At 42.5% G+C, this 23,484-nt stretch overlaps 1 protein-coding gene across 4 annotated transcripts in view; it reads left to right on the top strand.

The window, feature by feature from the left end:
• The window catches only part of TNRC6B (trinucleotide repeat containing 6B), a 251,526-nt gene that overhangs the window by 68,098 nt on the left and 159,944 nt on the right, over positions 1–23,484 (top strand). For 3 of the 4 annotated variants that reach the window (XM_027540719.1, XM_027540716.1, XM_027540721.1), the window contains exons 2-3: positions 756–829; positions 6,453–6,543. In XM_027540719.1, coding sequence (XP_027396520.1) covers positions 6,499–6,543 — 45 coding nt within the window. In that variant the 5' untranslated portion in view covers positions 756–829; positions 6,453–6,498. The remainder of the gene's footprint in view (positions 1–755; positions 830–6,452; positions 6,544–23,484) is intronic. The other variant, XM_027540717.1, reaches the window with a different exon arrangement.

Below are 23,484 nucleotides of genomic sequence, written 5' to 3'. Positions count from 1 at the left end.
TAGAAATGGCTTGGGGAGGAGTGGGAGTAGGCCCAAGAAAACGAGCTAAGAGGCCTCCACAAGTAGGAAATGATGCTAGCAATGAAAATGAAGAATTATGGGTAGCTCTAAGATACGTATTTTGAAAGCAGGAATGATAGGGTTTGCTGACTGGCTGTAAGAGGACTGGGGTGGGGTGAGAAATCCAGGATGAATCTGAAGTTCTGACCCCAGAACCTGAGTGGAGGATGACACCCTTGATTGAGACAGTGGAGACTGGAGAATGGAGTCTGGGGGCGGGGCGGGGTGGGGGTGGGAGATGAAGAGTGCGGTTTGGGATGCATTAGTTCTAAAGTGATGATGAGACATCCTCATGTCAAATGGAGAAAATAAAGCAGTTTGGTATTTTTCTGGTAGAACAAACAAGGTTAAATAAATAATAAAGGTTTAATATCAGTTGTAATGTTTTTTTCCAGAAAATATTTCAGTTCACATTCTTAATATCCACTCACCTTTATCCAGCATGTGGCTGGTCCCCTGCCCTGTGCTAAAAGTGTTTTTACAAGTATTTCATCTAAACTTTCAGAGAACCCTATGAGGAAGACAGTGTTGTTGCTCCCGGTGTTGAATGAGGAAGCTGAGGCTTGAGCCGTTAGGCCACTGGCCTAAGAGTCAGTAGCTGGTAGACAGAGAAGCCCGGGTTTATACATGACTGCTGCTCACCACGGTGTCTTGCTGTGAGCATGAGGCTCATTGGGATTTTCTTCTCTTTTCAGGGTTTTGGTTTTTGCACTGAATGTAGTCTAGACTCATCCTCACGGGCTTGTGTTGCCCCAGGATACTGTCAAAGGTAAGTTTTAAAAATGAATATCCACCAGGTACGGGCAATGAAATGAGAGTGTCTTCACGTTTAAAAAAAAGAAAAGTACATTCTGATATTAATGCTTCTTTCCAGAGTTCTTACAGAAGGGAACTTAAAGTGGCCATCACTCCTGATCCTTTGAATTTCCACTTCACTAGGTCCCTTTAAAAACACCTGTATTTAGTTTGATACTGACACTTGGTGTCCCATCCTTTTATGGAACTAGATTTGTTATTAGATTTAGCAGTTTCGCAGTGTTACATGCGCATATCCTAGCTCCTCTGCCTCCGGTGCCTCCCCACTCCAGTGTGTCGTCCACACACTGCCTGACTCAGCGTCTAGCCATAGATTTGCTCACATTGCCCCTTTGCCTAAACAGCTCTTACGGCTCCCAGTCACTGCAGATGTCATCCTACAAACCCCTCCAAGACCTAATTCCAAACAACATTTCTGGCTTCTTTTGTAGTATACCCTTATCTGTAAGAGGCTTCTCTGGTGGCTCAGATGGTAAAGAACCCATCTGCCAATGCAGGAGATACAATAGATGCCTGGGTTCAATCCCTGGGTCAGGAAGATCCCCTGGCATAAGAAAATGGCACCCCACTCCAGTATTCTTGCCTGGAAAATTCCATGGGCAGAGGAGCCTGGCATGCTACAGTCCATGGAGCCACAAAGAGTCAGACACGACTGAGTGACTGAGCACCACTGAGTATCTGTAAACCTTACCAGACTGTGTGAAGTTATTTTTCACAACTTTATGCCTTGATGGATTCTTTTTTCTTTGCTTAGATTTTGGAAGAGGGGACAAGAATGCCACTATTTACTTTCCTGCTTATATCTTTCCTCTTGTCCCCTCATCCCAGGCTCTTCTGGCAGAATTTCCTTTTTATCTGTGTTCCAGGGGCACCTGTTGTTGATACAGCAATAAAACAACATTATTTATATTAAGAATTACTTATTTTTTTTGTCTGCTTTGCTGGTCTGTAAACCCTCCGAGACTTCTTGGGAAGGAACTAACTGTTTTTGTAGTGCCTGTTTGCTGCACCTGGACACCTTGCAGGAGTAATACCTCCCCCCGATCAGTTTTGTAGATGAAAATAATGCAGATTATAATGTTAGGTAAGTTGCTCAAGATTACACAGCTAAGAAATGACAAAGAATAATTGTTCCGCTCCTTCAAAGCCAAAGCTCATTCTCCTATACTAGTCAAGCACCATCTGGCATGTGGTGGGGACCCGGTGAACTGCAATTTTAAGTAAAAAAGACTTAGTTGGTTAATTCAGTCATTCTTACAATGGAATTTATTGGATACTTATTAAATGCCAGGTGCACAGTTTTAAGTAATCTGGGCATGCAGAGATTGAAAAACAATGTCTGGTATCAAAGCATTGATAATCTAATAGGTGAGGCATCAGTGTAAGAAAATAAATCCTATGCAGTGTTACAGATCCGCTAATAAGTTTCTCACAAGATCCCTTGCAGACACTGGGAAAGGAGTCATCAGTTCTGCCTAGAGATGGGACAGCAATTACTTTATAAAAGCTGAATGTTGAATGAGGAGCAGGGAAGAGAAAGGCAGAGGGAGTGATATGAACAAAAGCATGGAAACGGGAAACAATCTGGTGTATTTGGGAAGCTGTAAGTAGTTCACTGTTGGAGGAGGAAATGGCAACCCGCTCCAGTATTCTTGCCTGGGAAATCCCACGGACAGAGGAGTCTGGTGGGCTACAGCCATGGGGTCGCAGAGAGTCGGACACGACTGAGCGCGGCGCACAAGTAGTTCACTGTGGCTAGATAGGAGGGACCAAAGAGGCCTCGGCCGATGACACTGGAGAGGCAGGCGAGGTCTGGATCTTGGAGGGCTTTGAGATATGAGCGTGTTGGTCAACTTTTAGAGAAGACCCAGCACAGAGCCTGCAGGACATTCCTCATGTTTGCTCACTAACATCTGCTGAGGCCTGCAATGCACCAGGTAAAGACTATCAGTCACCTACTTTATTCCCCTGTCTTTTCCTCAGAAGGGCAGGAAAACTGACTTAGACCCTGAGGCACAGGTATGAGCCATGTCTTCAATAAGAATGGCATCGAGGCTTTCTCAAAAACTCGTTGAAAAACATTAAAAAGAGTAAAAAGTCACCCGCCCAACACAATGAAGGCTAATTAAATAAAGGACATCAACCTGACATTTAATGAGAAACCTCTCAATTGCCCTTCTCCCTTTGAATTGCCTATATAAACTTAGCAAAAAGAATTTAAACATAGAACTTCACTGGTTTGATGGTGCTTGTGCTGTTTGAAATTCAGCTGCCTTGTAGCTTATCCATAGCAAATAACTGTTGCCCTCACTAGGTATCTACAAGGCCTGTAGGAAGAATGTCTCTTTTCCCTAAAGCCTAATCATTGCCTCAGCTATGCCTGCTTAGGAAAAGCTGTGCCTGCATAATTCAAGGTCAGGCAGCAGCCTTCTGTACTCTGGAGCCACCCAAGCCTGCTAATGCCCTCTTCCCTTTGCTGAGGCCAGCACAGCTGGCATTTGCTTGCTAGGCCAGAGTGGCCATTGTATGCTGGGGCCACTTGCACAGCTGACATTAGGTGAGCTTTCAGGACCCCACCATCACTGCCACTGCCAACTGTGCCTTGTTGCTTCACTGAGGTCAGCAAAGCCCCCGAGCCTTGCTCAATCTTCTGTGCCCAGTGCCTACAACCTTGTCTCTATAGAAACAGCCACATACCTGAAGACAGAGTTGCACTAAGGTTAAAATGCAGGGTGGCCTATGCTTTATAAACTTCAGTTTGGCCTCAATAGTTAAAAGCTAGTATATAACTGTAAAAACTCATGTGGCCTAATGTAAACCTCTATAAGATCAAAGTGCTATGCCCCCTCACAAAAGAACCAAGGCCCAAAGTCCTGGCCCTAACAAAAGCCTCAGAAATTTGACATGTATCTTTCTCCTCAAATTTTCCTTGGTGTCTATTAATCAAGACACTGGTCTCAGGCATCAGATTTAAGTCTTTGAGAGACCTAATAAATAGTATTTTTTCTCTTGACTGAGTTCTCTACCAATTGAGAAATTTATTTCTCAAAGAGGAGGGGATTTGGGAGACCAAAAAACCATCTTTACACTAATAAAGCTGTGTTGGAGAGCTTCCCTGGTGGCCCAGTGGTTAAGAATCCGCCTTTTAATGCAAGGGACACTGATTCAATCTCTGGAGCAGGAAGATCCCATATGCCACAGAGCAAGACTCTCTAAGCCTGAGAGTCACAACTGCTGAGCCCACTGGCCCCAAAGACTGAAGCCCAAGCACCCTAGAGCCTACATTTTGCAGCAAAAGGAGCCACTGCAATGAGAAGCCTGTGCACCTCAATGGCTGTGAAGACCCAGCACAGCCATAAATAAATAAATTTTTTAAAAAAAGCTGTATTGGAGAATGCAGCTTACATCTACGGGAGGAAACAGAGTCTTAACAGTGAAGCTCAGAATTCAACAGTCTTACCTGTCACAGGTAGCCATGAGGGACCTGTGTTAATGGGTCTGAGAGCTGAGCACAGTGAGTGCTCCTGAGGGACAGGCAGCTTCAAAAGGGAGGAGACAGGAGGGGCCGAGCTCACATAGCTTGTTTCTCCTTCTCAACTCTCCATTCATATAAGATCCTGTCCCTCCACTAGGGTGGAGTGTGTGGATGGAGAGGAGCCAAGCGGGAAACCTCAGGAGAGGGAAGCTCGTTCAAATGGAAATGGCACAGAGATAATGGAGATGCCTTTCCTGGTCTGCTGTGGCTATAATGTATCATCTATGAAATACAATCTCTGTTCCAGTAAAGTAGAATGGGAACTTAAAAGACATTTGTGAAGCAGTTTGTATACCACATCTTTCTAGTTATGTTACCGAGTTTTTCCAGGGCTGTCAGTTTAGTCTTCATAGAAAGGGTAATTCTGCTTTGGCACAACTGTCACAAATAGGTGTGAGGTACAAAACCACCTAGAGAACGCCTGTTTCACTTTCTGCGTGTTTTGCAGAGGGAATGGATGGTGTTGGTTTGTGTGGAGTGAGTGAGTGGGGTGGGGGTGGTCAAGGGACTTCCAGTGTACCAATTTCACATTTTACGTTATATATATATATAAACACTGGTTCCCAACAGACGTTATTAGACGAGCACAGTGGGTGTTTTTATGTCCTTTCCCACCCACCAGGTGAAGAAACAGATTCTCAGAAATACCTTTTGGTCTCAGACCTTGTGAATGGTTATTGAGAAGCCTGTGCCAGAACCAGATTGGCACATCTCCTATCTGCTGTATTCGTAAAGATTTCTCTCATGCCAGAAAGGTACACTGTCAAGCATCATTTTAGCTTTCCTATTTTGTAGCTTTGAGCCCTTTGAAGAATTTGAAAAAAATATTCATACCTGTATTACAATGGAGATTTGTTTGTGTCAGTTTGAGTACTTCAGTCACTCAGTTGTGTCCAACTCTTTGCAAACCCCATGGACTGCAGCACGCCAGGCTTCCCTGTCCATCACCAACTCCCAGACTTGCTCAAACTCATGTCCATTAAGTCGGTGATGCCATCCAACCATCTCATCCTCTGTTGTCCCCTTCTTCTCCTGCCTTCAGTCTTTCCCAGCATCAGGGTCTTTTCCAATAAGTCAGTTCTTCGCATCAAGTGGCCAAAGTATTGGAGCTTCAGCTTTAGCATCAGTCCTTCCAGTGAATATTCAGGGTTGATTTCCTTTAGAATTGACTGGTTTGATTTCTGGCAGTCCAAGGGACTGTCAAGAGTCTTCTCCAAAAGCATCAGTTCTTCAGCACTCAGCTGTCTTTATGGTTCCTATTCCTTAATAATTACATATTTAATGAATTAATTTGAAGGTTGCATAAACTTTTAGTAGTTTCTTTTGGGTTCATTTTAATTCATAAAATTTTAATATACTTTTATTTGACTCATTTTATTCTTAGAAGAAAAATTGCTACTTTTTATTGTCTTGCCCTATAGGCCTGTTATCATAAAAAAATAAATAAACTGAAATTTATTGAGCAGGTTTTCTTAAAATAGAAAGGTAGGATCAACCATTAGAGTATACCTGAATTTCAGTTATAAAATACCATAAATATTGAACGTAAATTATAAACCTAAGAAACCCAGCCACTTGCAGTAGCCTAGCCTGATAGTTAGACTATATGCCCTGCTACAGCATAACAAGTGGCCCCCTACTTTTCTCAGGTGGGCCACTTTTCCAACAGGTCAGTGTTTGTACTGTATGAATCGCTAAAGATTTTTACTCTTAACCTCTGCCACAAGTCAAATAAAAAGAGGAAAGAAATCTAGAACAGTTTACTAATCCAGTGTCTTCAGCCTTTCCTAATTATGCTCTCATAAGGTGGGGAAAACTCTCTCCCTGCCTCTCTCCCTGGGATATTTGTGTATGTATGCTACACACACACACACACACACACACACACACACACACATGTGCATGTGTACACACACATTACTCAAGGTCATCGCTTCATACTATTTTTAGTCTTGGTGACAGAATTTCAATGTAATCTGAGAAAGCAAATATGCACACTGATTCCTTATGTGTGTTTTTTTTCTCTTCTTACCTCTTTTAGGCAGTATTTGTGTGTTTCTGCAGAGTTTTGCACAGAGTCTGTTCCCATGCAGACCAATGAGGGAGAAGTATCGGAAGAAAGCAGTTCCAAGGTCAGTGAATTACTAAAGGTGCAAACAGTCTGAGCAGAAATTAAACAACAGGGACAGTGAGTGAGGAGAGTGGGTGTTGTGTTTTAGGTGAATTTAGACATCTGATTGATTTAAATTAAACCTCACCTAAGATTGAAAGGATTTTTTTCCTTCTCAGTATCCACTTTTGTTACATTCCGTGACAAATTTAAAACAAATTTCACTGAGCTCATAGAAAAATTTATGATTCACTTGTAGACTACTAGCACTTTATCTTTTAAGGTTTTATTATGCAAGTTGTATGTACTTATTTTAAAAATTAAAGCAAATCAGAAGTGTATAAGGTAAAAAATAAAAAAGCCTATGCCTTATTCCTGCTACACAGAGGTATCACTGATCATTTTTAGACATTTTTGGTTATAAATTTATAAATGGCATTTGGTTTGGTTTTTCAGGCTAAAGCTTAAATGAATACTTCGTTGTCACCTGTGTAGAAGTGGTTACGTTTGTGTTGAGACCTGTCTATATCTAGCTCCATGTCCTGAGTCTCCTTGGCTTTTTCTCTTCTTGGTCATATAAAACCCTCAGTATCACCTTCACGTCCCTTTTTCTCCTGTCAAAATCACTTCTAATCCTTGCTGGGAGCTCCAAGCGTATCCCACACTGTGTTCTGAACAGTTCCCCGCACCTGTAGGGCTGTCTGCCCTGAACCGTCCTGAAGGAAGTCCTTTGCTGTTGCCACTGCTGCTTATACTCTCTTGGGAAGGTTTATTCTTTCTCCACATCCATGGGGTCAGACACCACTGAGCAACTGAACAACAACAACAAATTCTTTCCCCAGAGCAAAAGTGAAGAGGGGTCAGATGTCACCAGATGAAACTCCAAAACATCGTGCTAATTGGAAGAAGCCTGGCACAAAAGGTCACATATGATTCCATTTATATGTAATATGTAGAATAGATAATTACATAGAACACAGGCTGGTGGTTGCCAGAGATTGGTTGGGGGAAGCGGAATGAGGAATGACTACTTAATGGGTACGTGGGCTGGGCTACAGAGAAGCACAGTTTGTGCCCCGAGCCCCAGAGCTCCTTGTGAAAGATGCTCTTCAGCTTCTCTGAATCTCCCCTCATTACAGTCCATGTGTTAGGTAGAAGGACAGGTTCATCCTCTCCCCTTGTTTGTTTTTCCCCCCGTATCACCAGATCCCTTCCTTCTTTCTGCCAAAGTAGAATCCAATAGACTTTTATCAGACTCATCTAGATCCCGGCATCCCTGGTAATTCAGATGGAAAAGAATCTGCCTGTAATGCAGGAGACATTGGGAAGATCCCCTGGAGAAGGGAATGGCAACCCGCTCCAGTATTCTTGCCTGGAGAAGCCCATGGACAGAGGAGCATGGCAGGCTACAGTCCATGGGGTTGCAAAGAGTCAGACACGACTGAGCACTTTGATCTAGTTCCTAACATGTTCACTTTCATCTAGATCCCTAAACCTGGTTTAAGGAGAGTCAGAATAAGTGAGAGATGCACACACTCTAAGAATGTCCCCCAAATACTCACACACCGAGACATGTACACCGAGGCCAGCCACCAAAAATATACAGACCCCAGGATTTCTACAGTACACACAGACCCTTCCCCAAGACCCTAATTAATTAGTTTATAATAAACCACAATGTTAAGGAAGACTAGATTCTTGGATCCTCTGACTAGTACATTCTCTTCCTGGAAAGCTAGGTTGAAATTGGAAGATTGCTTGGCAAGTATGTAACTAGATCGACATAGAATGCTTAGTTGTACCAGAAGCTCAGTTTCCACCTCCTTTCTGGGGAAGGAAGGAGGACTGCATTTCTTGATTTTTCAATTATTGAATATTTCATCAGTTCAGAATCAATTAGGCTAAAGAGTAAAAGAATATTTTTTGGGGGGGGACTTCCTTAGTGGCCCAGTGGCTAAGACTCCACACTCCCAGTGCAGGGGGCTGGGGTCCAATCCCTGGTCAGGGAACTAGATCCCACGTGCTACAATTCAGAGTTTGCATGCCACAGCCAAAGATCCTGTGTGTCACAACTAAGACTTGGCACAGCCAAATAAATAACAGGTTTTAAAAAAAAAAGAATATTCTTTTTATACTTGCAATAAGTAGATGCTTCTGCTATTAAAATTAAATTATAACTTTGTTTTCACTAGTCTTCATTTACGTTACATTTTATGACTTTTTTCTTATGCTTCTCTTTGTTTAAAATCTTGAAATGATTTGATGTTAATGCAGGAATTTATCCTAGTACTATGGTAACATAATTTGTGGTTTTCTGTTAATAGAAATAAGTTAGGAAAGGTAAATGGTGTTGAGAAAAAGTGGGGACTTTTCTGCAAAACAATGACTTTGAATTAAATCATTAAAAAAAAATAATTCTTGAGCATATGTTATTAGTGGATACACTACAACAAAGAAAAAAGACATGGTTCTTACTCTCAAGGTGGTTACATTTTAGTGGGAGAAACAAACATAAATAAAGATAGTGATTCTGAATTATGATCAATACTATGAAGAAAATAAAATAATACAATACAGGGTGACCGGAAGGACAAGCTTAGGCTAGTCAAGCAAGCCCTCTGTGAACATGTGGCATTTCAGCTGAACAGTAAAGACTGTTGAGACTCTAAAAGAGTAAAGAACAGTAAAGACTCTTTACACAGTTGGAGGGAGCCAACTGTGTAAAGAGCTAGAAGAACAGTACACCAGACAGAAGAAACAACTTCAGAAGCCCTTGGCCTCTTCCAAGAACTGACAGAAGTCCTGTGCCACTGAGTGGTGATAGGAAGTTACAGAGAGAGACTGAGACCTTGCAAGAACTTGACAGTCCTGGCATAGAATGTGGTTTCTGTCAAGTGGGAAGAATTTCTGTCAACTGGGAAGCCATTAAAGGCAGTTAAAGTAGAGAGTCATGTGATATGATTCCGTTTTAAAAAAATTTATTATTTATTTGGCTGTACCAGGTCTTAGAATATGTGGGATCTATAATTTCAGCATGTAAACTCTTGGTTGCAGCATGAGGGCTCTAGTTCCCTGACCTGGGATCGAACCTCGGCCCTCTGCATTGAGCGTGCAGTCTTGGCCACTGGACCACCAGGAAAGTCCCCATGATTTCATTTTTTAAAAATCACTCTGGCTTCTATGTGAGGAATGGATTGGACTGCAGCAGGAGTGGGAGCAAGAAGACCGGTGAGAAAGAAGACAGTCCTAGTCAGTCACGTGGGTGAGAGAGAAAGTGGATTTGCATACTGCACTGAAGTGGAGGAAGACAGACTGGAAATATACTGGAGGTAAAGCCGACGTGGGCACCCCATTCCAGCACTCTTTCCTGGAAAATCCCATAGACGGAGGAGCCTGGTGGGCTGCAGTCCATGGGGTCGCTAAGAGTTGGAAACGACTGAGCGACTTCACTTTCACTTTTCACTTTCATGCATTGGAGAAGGAAATGGCAGCCCACTCCAGTGTTCTTGCCTGGAGAATCCCAGGGATAGGGGAGCCTGGTGAGTCTATGGCAGTTGCACAGAGTCGGACACAACTGAATCGACTTAGCAGCAGCAGCAGCAACAAAGCTGACGTGAGGATGAACTGGAATACTTTTGCTTCCTAGAAACCAAGAGGTACATTTCAAGAAAAAAGGTAGAATCAATACTGTCAGATGCTGCTGAGAAGCCAAGGAGGTTGGTAATTTAGAAAATGTAGCTGGATTTATTTTTTGAAGAATTAATTAAAGAAAAGGTACACAAAATTTTCTGGAGAGGTGGAGGTATTCTGTGTCCGAGAGGAGTATGGATCACACGGGTGTATATCCATTTGTTAAAAGTATACTTCTAGAATTTGCAATTAAAAAGTACAACTTTTCAGGTACACTTTACCTGTGAAAACTGTAAAATAATAGTAATTGAATAGGGATGGAGAACGGATGGAAGTATGGATGAAACAAGAATGACAGAATGTTCACAGCTATTGAAGCTTGGTGATGAATACATAAGGATTCATTTGTATTCACTTTGTATATGCTTGACATTTTCCATAATAATGCTTTTAAAAGAAATTTATTAGTGGTCTTCAAGACGAAGAGGATGAGAAACCAATTTTATGGGTTCAAAGGAAATGAAATGATAAAAACATAAAGAGTGGTGGCTGTAGTCTACTATCCAGTTGTGAAATCTACAAGTAAATGAAGAGAGCAGAGCGCCGAGTAGTGTGTGTGCTGTGTGCTCAGCCACGGCCAACTCTTTATGACCCCATGGACTGCAATCCACCAGTCTCCGTGGCCTGTGGGATTCTCCAAACAAGAATACTGGAGTGGATTGCCATTTCCTGCTCCAGGGGAGCTTTCCGACTCAGGGATCAAACCTGAGTCTGCTGCATCTCCTGCATTTGCAGGCAGATTATTTACCATTGAACCACCTAGTTCCCTGACCAGAAGGAGGTATTGGTTCAAGTGAAAGGAGTTTTTTAAGATTAAAAAAAAATTGTGTTTATTTATTTGGCTGTGTCGGTCTTAGTGGCAGCATGCAGGATCCTCGTTGCAGCATGCAGGATCTTTCACTGTGGCACACAGATTCTCTAGTTGTGGCACATGGACTCCAGAGCCCCTGGGCATAGTTGCTCCACAGCCTGTGGGATCTTAGTTGCCTGACCAGGGATAGAACCACATCTCCTTCATTGTAGGACGAATTCTTAACCACTGTACCACGAGGAAAGTCCTGTGAAAGATTTTTTTAAATGGAGGAGGCCCAGGCATGTTTGAGTAAAGAGTGAAGAAATGAGTGGAGGAAGGCTGAGTGTGTTTATGGAAGCGGTTCACCAGGTTTGTGAGTTTGAAGGAGCCTGGGGATCAGTGAGGCTGGCCCCTGCTGCTGTGGTGGTACCGGGGCTCAGGCCAGAACCCTGCTCTTCTGACTCTTGTCTGGTGGTGACTGATATTTGGAGGAGGAAAGAAAGAAAGTGGGGTCCAGCTTAATGTTCCCTCTGAAATAGAAATCATTGTTAAATTGAAGAGTTTAGCTTGCATGATTGAAATGACGAGTTTAGATTTCCTTTTAAGGAGGACAGTTTTGGAATGGCATTGGTAGAGAAGGTGCTAAGAATAGCTAATAAGTGAATGAAAGGGTCAGTGCAGTTTTTAAAAATACCCATGTACATATTGTACTGACAGAAATCAGGTATGCCTTATGGTTGGACAGGATTGACAAAGGACATCTTCTTGGAGACTGTTGATGTTCTTTTTGAAGAAATATTCCCTGAAATCATCGTGCAGTATCTTCCAGAGGCTTTTTTTTCTTTTTTTTGGAGAGATGTTTAAATTCAGAGATGGGATTATATATTCTTGAGAGTTAGGATGTGTACACTTCAGTCTGTTGAGTTTAGAAGACTCTGTCTCTGCTAGAAAGATAAAAAGCAGAGGATGGCTTCTAGAAGTTGGCTGTTGGGACTTCACTGGTGGTCCAGTGGCTGTGCTCTCAGTGCACGGGCATCAGCTTCGATCCCTGGTCAGGGAACTAGATCCTAACATTCCACAACTGAGTTTCCATGCTGCAACTTAAAGATCTTCCATGCCACAGCTAAAGATGGTGCATGCCACAATGAAGATCAAAGACCCTACGTGCCACAACTAGACCCGGCACAGCCAAATAAACAAGTAAATACTAAAATTCATTGATGTCTACACTGTCTACACTTAGTTCAGTTCAGTTCAGTCGCTCAGTCGTGTCCGACTCTTTGCGACCCCATGAACTGCAGCATGCCAGGCCTCCCTGTCCATCACCAACTCCCAGAGTTCACTCAGACTCACGTCCATTGAGTCAGTGATGCCATCCAGCCATCTCATCCTCTGTTGTCGCCCTCTCCTCCTGCCCTCAATCTGTCCCAGCATCAGAGTCTTTTCCAATGAATCAACTCTTCGCATGAGGTGGCCAAAGTACTGGAGTTTCAGCTTCAGCATCAGTCCTTCCAAAGAACACCCAGGACCAGTCTCCTTTAGAATGGACTGGTTGGATCTCCTTGCAGTCCAAGGGACTCTCAAGAGTCTTCTCCAACACCACAGTTCAAAAGCATCAATTCTTCAGTGCTTCGCTTTCTTCACAGTCCAACTCTCACATCCATACATGACCACTGGAAAAACCATAGCCTTGACTAGATGGACCTTTGATGGCAAAGTAATGTCTCTGCTTTTGAATATGTTATCCAGATTGGTCATGACTTTCCTTCCAAGGAGTAAGCGTCTTTTAATTTCATGGCTGCAGTCACCATCTGCAGTGATTTTGGAGCCCAAAAACATAAAGTCTAACACTGTTTCCACTGTTTCCCCATCTATTTGCCTTGAAGTGATGGGACCAGATGCCATGATCTTAGTTTTCTGAATGTTGAGCTTTAAGCCAACTTTTTCACTCTCCTCTTTCACTTTCATCAAGAGGCTTTTTAGGTTCTCTTCACTTTCTGCCATAAGGGTGGTGTCATCTGCATATCTGAGGTTATTGATATTTCTCCCGGCAATCTTGATTACAGCTTGTGTTTCTTCCAGCCCAGCGTTTCTCATGATGTACTCTGCATATAAGTTAAATAAACAGGGTGACAATATACAGGCTTGACGTACTCCTTTTCCTATTTGGAACTAGTCTGTTGTTCCATGTCCAGATCTAACTGTTGCTTCCTGACCTGCATATAGGTTTCTCAAGAGACAGGTCAGGTGGTCTGGTATTCCCATCTCTCCAGAATTTTCCACAGTTTATTGTGATCCACACAGTCAAAGGCTTTGGCATAGTCCATAAAACAGAAATAGATGTTTTTCTGGAACTCTCTTGCTTTTTTGATGATCCAGCGGATGTTGGCAATTTGATCTCTGGTTCCTCTGCCTTTTCTAAAACCAGCTTGAACATCTGGAAGTTCACGGTTCACATATTGCTGAAGCCTGGCTTGGAGAATTTTGAGCATTACTTTACTAGCGTATGAGATGAGTGCAATTGTGCGGTAGTTTAAGCATTCTTTGGCATTGCCTTTCTTTGAGATTGGAATGAAAACTGACCTTTTCCAGTCCTGTGGCCACTGCTGAGTTTTCCAAATTTGCTGGCATATTGAGTGCAGCACTTTCACAGCATCATCTTGCAGGATTTGAAATTGCTCAACTGGAATTCCATCACCTCCACTAGCTTTATTCATAGTGATGCTTTCTAAGGCCCACTTGACTTCACATTTCAGGATGTCTGGTTCTAGGTGAGTGATCACACCATCGTGATTATCTGGGTCATGAAGATCTTTTTTGTACAGTTCTTCTGTGTATTCTTACCACCTCTTCTTAATATCTTCTGCTTCTGTTAGGTCCATACCATTTCTGTCCTTTATCGAGCCCATCTTTGCATGAAATGTTCCCTTGGTATCTCTAATTTTCTTGAAGAGATCTCTAGTCTTTCCCATTCTGTTGTTTTCCTCTATTTCTTTGCATTGATCGGTGAGGAAGGCTTTCTTATCTTTTCTTGCTATTCTTTGGAATTCTGCATTCAGATGCTTATATCTTTCCTTTTCTCCTTTGCTTTTCATTTCTCTTCTTTTCACAGCTATTTGTAAGGCCTCCCCAGACAGCCATTTTGCTTTTTTGCATTTCTTTTTCATGGGGATGGTCTTGATCCCTGTCTCCTGTACAGTGTCACAAACCTCCGTCCATAGTTCATCAGGCACTTTATCAGATCTAGTCTCTTAAATCTATTTCTCACTTCCACTATATAATCATAAGGGATTTGATTTAGGTCATACCTGAATGGTCTAGTGGTTTTCCCTACTTTCTTCAATTTAAGTCTGAATTTGGCAATAAGGAGTTCATGATCTGAGCCACAGTCAGCTCCCGGTCTTGTTTTTGCTGACTGTATAGAGCTTCTCCATGTTTGACTGCAAAGAATATAATCAGTGTGATTTTGGTATTGACCATCTGGTGATGTCCATGTGTGGAGTCTTCTCTTGTGTTGTTGGAAGAGGGTGTTTGCTATGACCAGCGTGTTCTATTGGCAAAACTCTATTAGCCTTTGCCCTGTTTCATTCTGTATTCCAAGGCCAAATTTGCCTGTTACTCCAGGTGTTTCTTGACTTTCTTCTTTTGCATTCCAGTCCCGTATAATGAAAAGGACATCTTTTTTGGGTGTTAGTTCTACACTTAAGGTTTGTATATTTTTCTGTTAGTAAATGATGTTCAATAAGGACAAAAAACAATTTGGGAATTTCTGTCCTTTGGTTGGCTAAACTCATTTTGAATATTGATTCTGTTATGCAGAGTATTAGCTGTCCTTCTCAGCTTCTTATTTCAGCAAATATATATATTTCCTTTTTAAACCACTTATGGTACCTGGAATGGAGTGGGTGGTTAGAAAGGTGTAACATTTATAAAGTGGATGGAATTTAGCAATTGATGTGAGAGAAAAGGAAAAGGAGAAACCAAAAGTAATGTCAAGGTTTCAAGCAAAATGACTGGGAGGAAGGGGATGCCCTTGCCAAATAGGAAACATAATAAAGAAAACAGTTTTGGGAGGGAATGAGATTAATTCTGTATCAAACATACAGAGTTTGAGAGGCCGGCAAACTGTCAGCCAGGTGAAAATGCAGGACTGGAGGCAGGATATGTGGGGACTGGAAATACAGGATTGGGAATCACTCAAATTTAATAGTTGAGGGACTTTACTGGTGGTACAGTGGATAGGAATCCACCTGCCAACGCAAGGGACACAGGTTTGATCCATAGTTGAGGAAGATTCTACATATTGTGGTGCAGCTGAGTCCATGTGCCACAGCTGCTGAGCCCGAGTGCTGCAACTACTGAAGCCGGTGTGCTTGAGAGCCTGAGAGCCACAACTGCTGAGCCTGTGTCCTGCAGCTTCTGAAACCCATGTGCCCAGAGCCCGTGCTCCACAAGAGAAGCCATCTCAGTAAGCCCACACGCTGCAACTAGAGAGTAGTCCCCGCTCTGCACAAGCAGAGAAAGCCCATGCGCAGCAACAAAGACCCAGTGCAACCAAAAATAAAATTGATTAATTTTTAAAAATTTACTAGTTGCAACTGTGAGATTAGATGAAACTGCTGTGAAGAATGTGAAGAGAGAGGTCCAAGGACAGAAGCTGGAGAAATAAACGTTTAGAGAGTAGAAGAAGGAAAAGCAGAGATTAGCAGATTAGAGAGTCAGCAAGTTTATGATGAATAAGACATTGGTTTATGATAGTTTATGATGAATAAGACATTCATCATAAGGAGTTTGCATTCTTGCAGACAACAAAACACATAAATAGGTAATCCCTTCAGATAGTGACGTGCATTATGCTAGAGAGTGGCTGAGTGTGGAAGCTCTTTCAGTTGGGTGGTTAGGATTCATCCATCACTTCAAAGACATGGCACTTGAGCTGATGCCTAAATGATGAGGGGGAAGCTTCCATGTAACACTATGAGAGAAGAGCTTTGTAAGTCAAGAAATTCAGAGGCGAGATGGGCAAGATATGGAGTATCAGAAATAGGATTTACCCTCCCACTGGAAATAACAACTTTACAAATACACAAATGTGTTTGAAACAACAGTTTTTCAAGGCACTGGACATCAGATAGTGAAGGACAGTGATAAGTGAGAAATGGAAAACAAGATGAGTCCTCTGACAACCCCTGTGTCCTGGCTTGAGGGAACCTCCGGGCCACAGTGTGGGAAATGGGGAGCCCAGGCAAAGCCCAGTGGACCCTCTCAGTTGAGGAAACACTGCTGAGAGTCTGGGGAGAATGAGGGAGCCGAAGTTTGTAGGACAGAGTATTGGAGAGGAGAGAGCAGCTAAGAGGGAGAAGTCTGGAGATTTGTGGAGGGTTCCCCTAAGTATTGAGCAGAGTGCTTTTTGGCATATGTACGTGACTGGTCAAGACTGAGGCAGGAGGGGGTCCCCACCCCGGAGGATTGGAAGTAACAGTGTCTGTCTAGCACTCAAACACTGTCAGTAATGGTGCCTGTTTCTGTGGACTAGAAACTTTCATAATTCATGGATCATTATCAGCATACTGAGCATTAGTACTAGTAGAGTTCTTACCTCAGGAGTAGGGAATAATTAGCCCTACCTAATTATGAAGTCTGACTTGAGAATCCTAAAAGCAGAACCTGAAAGGAACAAACTATTTCAAAATAATTTAGCTGCATCTCAGAATGACGCTCAAAAATATTTATAGGAATTCGAAAGTATTCAGGATCCAGCAAAAATTCTGTGTCTGTTATTCAAAGTAGAGATTTTTCAGGCATGTAAAAACCAGAAAATACAAGCATAGTGAAGAGAAAAGTCAATTGAAACCAACTCATAGTTGACCAAGATGTTAGAATTAGCAGACAAGGATATTAAAACACCTATTATAACTATGTTTCAGATAGTTCAAAAGGTCAAGCAGAGACATGGAAAATATATATTTTTAAAAGCCCCAAGTCAGATTTCTAGAACTGAAAACTATAATGTTTGAGATGAAAAATATACTGGATGGAATTGTGGCAGATTCGATACTGTAGAATGAAAGATTAATTTAAAGAACAGAAGGCAATGGCACCCCACTCCAGTACTCTTGCCTGGAAAATCCCATGGATGGAGGAGCCTGGTGGGCTGCAGTCCATGGGGTCAATGAGGGTCGGAAATGACTGAGTGACTTCCCTTTCACTTTTCACTTTCATGCATTGGAGAAGGAAATGGCAGCCCACTCCAGTGTTCTTGCCTGGAGAATCCCAGGGACGGGGGAGCCTGGTGGGCTTCCGTCTATGGGTCGCACAGAGTCTGACACGACTGAAGCGACTTAGCAGCAGCAGCAGCAGAAACTATCCAATGTGAAACACAAAGAGAAAAAGAGTAAAAATCCAAAAAGTGAAGAGTATCAGTGTGTTGTGGACAACTTCAGTCACCCCCAATGTCCCTGTAATTGGAGTCTCTAAAGAAGGCACGTGCTGTTCTGTGCTTAGCTGCTCAGTCGTGTCCGACTCTTTGCGACCCCATGGACTCTAGCCTGCCAGGCTCCTCTGTCCATGGGATTCTCCAGGCAAGAATACTAGAGTGGGTTGCCATGACCTCCTCCAGGGGATCTTCCCAACCCAGGGATCGAACCCAGGAATCCCACATTGCAGGCGGATTCTTTACAGTCTGAGCCACCAGGGAATCCCAAAGAAGGCATGTTGGGGCAGAAAAAAATAGCTAAGAAATAATGGCCTCAAATTTTCCAAATTTGATAATAATTGTAGACCGATAAATCCAAAAAGCTCAGTGTGCTTGAAGCACAAGAAATGAAGAAAACCACATCAAAGCCCATCGTTAAACAAATTACTCAAAGCCAGTGGTCAAGAAAACCTTAAAACCAGAGGAAAGAAGACACACTACTAAGAGAGGAACAAAGAATTTCTCATTGGAAGCAATGCAAGCAAGAAGGCAGTAGAGCAACATCTTGAAAGCACTGAAAGAGAAATTAACCTTGAATTCTATAACCAGTGAAAATTTCCTTCAAAATTGAAGGCTAAATAAAGACTGTTTCAGATATACTAATACAAAAACTGAAATAATTTATCTGTATCTTACTATAAGTAATGTTAAGGGAGGAAAGAAAAAGATGCCAGATGGAAATATTAATCTACACAAAGGAATAAAGAGCTCAGAAAATGAAAACTACATAGGTTAAATATGTCAGACGTTTTTTCCTGTTACTCACATCTCTAAAAGAGAATTGATTGATTGAACAACAATAATACAGATGCATTATGGGTTTATAACATTTGTATCTGTGAACTGTACAATAAGGGTGGCGTAAAGACCTAAAGAGGGAAAATGGTAGAATACTGTTATAAGGTTCTTATATGTGAATTAGTATAATTTCACTTGAAGCAAAGAGAATACAGTTGACCCTTGAACAATGGAGGGATTAGGGTCACTGACCCTCTGGACAGTCGAAAATCCAAATATAACTTACATTCAGCTGTTCCTATACTCGGTTGTCATATCTGGGGTTCTTCCACACCCTCTTATTCAACCAACTGGAGATTGTGTGAGAGTACAGTATTTACAATTGAAGAAAAAAATCGACATATAAGTGTACTTGCACAGTTGAAGCCCATGTTGTTCAAGGGTCATCTGTACTCAACTCATTCTGTGAGGCCAGCATTACTCTGATAACAAAACTAGATAAAAACATTGCAAGAAAAGAAAATTACAGATCAGTATCTCTCATGAACATAAATGCAAAAATTCTAAGCCTGCTGCTGCTGCTCCTGCTAAGTCGCTTCAGTTGTGTCCAACTCCATGCTACCCCATAGACGGCAGCCCACCAGGCTCCCCCGTCCCTGGGATTCTCCAGGCAAGAACACTGGAGTAGGTGGCCATTTCCTTCTCCAATGCATGAAAGTGAAAAGTGGAAGTGAAGTCACTCAGTCATGTCCGACTCTTGGCGACCCCATGGACTGCAGCGCATCAGGCTCCTCCATCCATGGGATTTTCCAGGCAAGAGTACTGGAGTATGGTGCCATTGCCTTCTTCGATTCTAAGCCTAATTTTAGCATATTGAATCTAATAATCTGTAAATGGATCATATGTGAACAAGTAGGGTTTACCCAGGATGGTAGGGTTGGTTTAACATTAAAAATCAATGTAATACACCATATTAACAAAGTGAAAAAGAAAAATCCTATGATCAAGAGATGCAGACAAAGCATTTAACAGACGTCATATCTATTCCTGATGAAAACGCTCAGCAAAATAATAGAAAGGAACTATTCAACTTGATAAAGGACTTTTATGAAAATTTGACAGTTAACATTGAGCTCAATGTTGAATGACTGAATGCTTTACTCCTACAGTGAACAACAAAAACAACAAAAAAGAACAGGCTGTCTGGTACTACGTTTCTCTTCAACGCCGTACTGGAATTTCTAGCCAGGGCAAAAAGACATAAACGAGAGGAGAGAGAAGTGAGAGGAGAGGAGGAGAGGGAGCCAAAATAGTACATACTGTGTGATTCAGTGCCTGTGAACTCTGGAAGATGCAAACTAACTTATGCTGACAGAAAGCACGTTAGTGGTGGCATAGGGAGGGAGAGCAGGAGGGAAGGATTAAAACTGGGACAAGATGGGGGACTTCCCATCATGCAAGAATTCTCCGGGCAATGCAGGGGACTCAGGTTTGATCCCTGGTTGGATCTGTACCAGCTCACTAAATGAAAAAAGGACCATACTTAGTGGTTTGCATGTTTAGAAAGCTGTGACAAACCTGAAGAGTGTATTAAAAAGCAGAGACATCACTTTGCCAACAAAAGTCCCAAAGCTGTGGTTTTTCCACTAGTCATGTATGGATGTGAGAGTTGGACCATAAAGAAGGCTGAGTGCAGAAGAACTGCTCCTTTCAAATTGTGGTGCTGGAGAAGACTCTTGAGAGTCCCTTGAACAGCACGGAGATTAAACCAGTCAATCCTAAAGGAAATCAACCCTGAATATTCATTGAAAGGACTGACGTGAAGCTCCAGTACTTTGGCCACTTTATGCAAAGAGCCGACTCATTGGAAAAGACCCTGATGCTGGGAAAGATTGAACGCAGGAGGAGAAGGGGTCAGCAGAGGATGATATGGTTAGATAGCCTCACCGACTGAATGGCCACGAATTTGAGCAAGCTCCAGGAGACAGTGGAGGACAGAGGAGCCTTACTACAATCCATGAGCTTACAAAGAGTCAGACACAACTTAGTGACTGAACAACAACAACAAATTTTTAGAAAGCTGAGGAAAAAGAAAGGATCCTAAATGTTTCCAAAGAAGTATCAGGTCATATCCAAAACATTAGGATTTATAATATTGAATTTCTATATAGCAACTCTGGGGTGCTAGAAGACAATGGATCATGGCCTTCATATTTTTGGAAGAAAGGTTTACCAACTTGAACTTCTGTATCTGACTGTGTGTGTGGATAAAAATATTCCATATGTTAAATATATGGATAAAATTAGGACATTTCAGTCATTCAAAATGTCAAATTCACTTCCTGTATACCTCTTATTAGGAAATAACTGGAGTCTGTGCTCCAGGAATAAACCATAAAAGAGGAGCACAAAAGGTCTAGGAAACATGCTCCAGTGACGGGGAGAGAGTGAGGAATCCCAGAGATGAAGGGAGAGAGGCATCCCTGGCAAAGTGTCTGCTATTTAGTGGTCTGGAGAGCAGACAATCTCAGCTGGCACAGAAGAAAACCCCCAAGGGATGTATTCAAGACTGCAGTGAAATTGACAGATTACCTGAAGTGTTTGAACTTATTAAGAGGAGACTCACCACTCTGTTGGAGGGTTTGCGGGTGAATTAGTGAAAACACATAATAAATACCAAGTTAAAAAAATTTGATAGAAAGTATAAGACGAAGTAGTAATTTTTAGTTCCAGGGAAAAGAAAAAATATCCAAGAAAGGAAACTTATTCCTTATGATTCAGCTGTATATGTTATTTACTGAGTAATAGCATTGTTAGAACTGAATATTAATTTGAACAAAAATTGTGATTTATATTGGGAGGATGGGAGAAGGGAGGTACGTTTGTGTTGTGGGGTGGCAGCAGAAGAGCATGCTCAGTGGTGAGAACATGGAAGTGATGGGGTGTGGTTTATTCTTTTAAGAATTTGGATAGTAAAGGGAAGGGGAAAAATAGGAGGATATCTGGAGAGGTTATAAGGCCAAAAATAACTTTTTCAGAATAGAAGAGATTGGGCTTCCCTGGTGGCTCAGTGGTAAAGAATCCACCTGCCAGTGCCAGAGACACAGGTTCGATCCCTAATCTGGGGAGACCCCACATGCCAAGAAGCAGCTAAACCTGTGTGCCACAACTATTGAGCCTGTGCTCTATAGTCCAGGAATCACAACTACTGAGCCAATGTGCCGCAACTAGTGAAGTCCATGTGCCCTGGAGCGTCTGCTCCACAGCAAGAGAAGTCACCGCAATGAGAAGCCCACGTGCCTCAGCTAGAGAGTAGCCCCTGCTTGCTGCAGCTGGAGAAAAAGCCCACACAGCAATGAAGACCCAACAGAGCCACAAATAAATACATAAATAAAATTATAGATAGAGATTATGAAGTATTTGTAGGTTGAGGAGATGGGTTTACTAGAAAGGGAGAAAGAAGGGTTCCTTAGATAATAAGATCCCAGAGGAGGCAGTATGGTGTAGGTCATGAGTTTAGCAACAAGTGGTGAGGTTAACCTTGCAGAGCAGTCGAGGGAGGAAATGGGTGAAGATGCAGAGGTTTAAGGTATAATCCCCAGAGAAAAAATAAGGGGCTTTTGGAACTTTGTATTGGATAGGCTCACAAGATATTCGTAGGCATTGTCATCTTCAGAAAGGATGGACTTAGGGAGAATGCCTAGTGGGTGGATTTGATGTCTTTGAAGAGAGCAGAAAAGGTACAGGATAGATGAGTGAAGGATGTGGTACAGTAGGTCAGTCATTCAGCCCAGTCCTGGCACCTAGAAGGCATTGGGAAGTTTTGTTGAAAGAACGAATGATGGACCAGAAGGCCTGTGTTAGAGTCTGGGAAGGATCCACTGACAGAAGTTACATTGTTTCCCTCCTGGGCTCAACAGCAGGGGGCCAGCAGGTGAGCCAAGGATCACAGCTGCTTGCCAGGCCTTTCCGGAGCTACTGGGAAGGAGCACGGGGAAAGGGAGGAAGAGGAAGTGCTGGGAGATAGCAGAAAACACTTCCTAAAACAAGTAACTTTGCAACCAGGGTTTGAAGGTTAAGTGGAAGTTCACCAGAAAGACGGGATGAGGACAGGCTGTCCAGGCAGAGGTGCTGAATGTCAGCCCTGAGTGCAAGTTAATTGGTATGATTTGTAAAGGAACCAGTTTTGTAACTTCCTCCAGCTCTGCACTCCAGAAGCTGAAGGGGAAAAGGAGAAGGATTTGGCAAGACAGGGATGTCCTAAGGACAAGTTGGTGGTGAGCGAATTTAGGACATTGCCGAGAAAAGTCACCAAGATGCCTGTCGGCTAGAGCTCTGAATACACAGTGAGGGAAGAGGAAAACCACAGAACTAGATGGGACAATGAAGACTCCTTACAGATTCAAGTGGAGGGGAGGAGTGGAAGAGGTTCTTGTGGTCAGAGGCGGATCTCAGAGTTCATGGACCTCAGTGTGGAGAGGTCCGGATGGATGGCAAGACCCAGCCTCGAGTCCTGCCCACCTCCTCATTAAAGCAGGAAGGAGATGAAGCTGCCTAGGATGGGTCTAGAGTAATCTGATGCCTGTAGACTGAGTTTAGTGCCCTTCCTTCCTTAAGTTGTTCAATTGCATTCTCTGGCTGTTTTGTAATTGACTGGTTTGTCTTTCCCACCAATCTGCAAGTTTCAAGGGGGTGGGGCAAAAACTGTCTTCTTTACCACAGCACCTAGCATGTAATATGTACCCAACAAATACTTGTTAAACAGATGAATGGAAGTGAGAGAAAGGCGAGAATATGGTGTAAGTTTTCTTTTTGTTTTGTTTTGTTTTTTATTTATTTTTAACTGGGGCACAATTGCTTTACTATGTTATGTTGGTTTCTGCCATATATCAGCATGAATCAGCCATAAGTATACGTTTGTCCCTTCTCTCTTGAGTCTCCTTCCTATCTCCCACCCCATCCCACCCCTCTAGGTTGTCACAGAGCACAGAGTTCGAGCTCCGTGCATCATACAGCAAGTATCCACTGCCTGTCTAATTTTGCATATGGTAATGTGTATGTTTCAATGCTACTCTCTCAATTTGTCCCACCCTCTCCCTCCCCATGGTGTAAGTTTTATGAATGAAAATATTTAAGCTTCTGAAGATGAGGTCAAGGGAGAGGAATGGTGGAGATCATCAAATTAAGTCCCAAAGTGTTCAAGACATTTGTAGAAAAGAAATAAAGATGGGAAGAGACAAGAAATAAAGAGGTGGAAGAGAATAAAG

This window comes from Bos indicus x Bos taurus, chromosome 5 (assembly GCF_003369695.1).
Source record: "Bos indicus x Bos taurus breed Angus x Brahman F1 hybrid chromosome 5, Bos_hybrid_MaternalHap_v2.0, whole genome shotgun sequence".
Lineage (NCBI taxonomy): Eukaryota > Metazoa > Chordata > Mammalia > Artiodactyla > Bovidae > Bos > Bos indicus x Bos taurus.
This window is presented reverse-complemented; position numbering and strand designations above follow the sequence as displayed.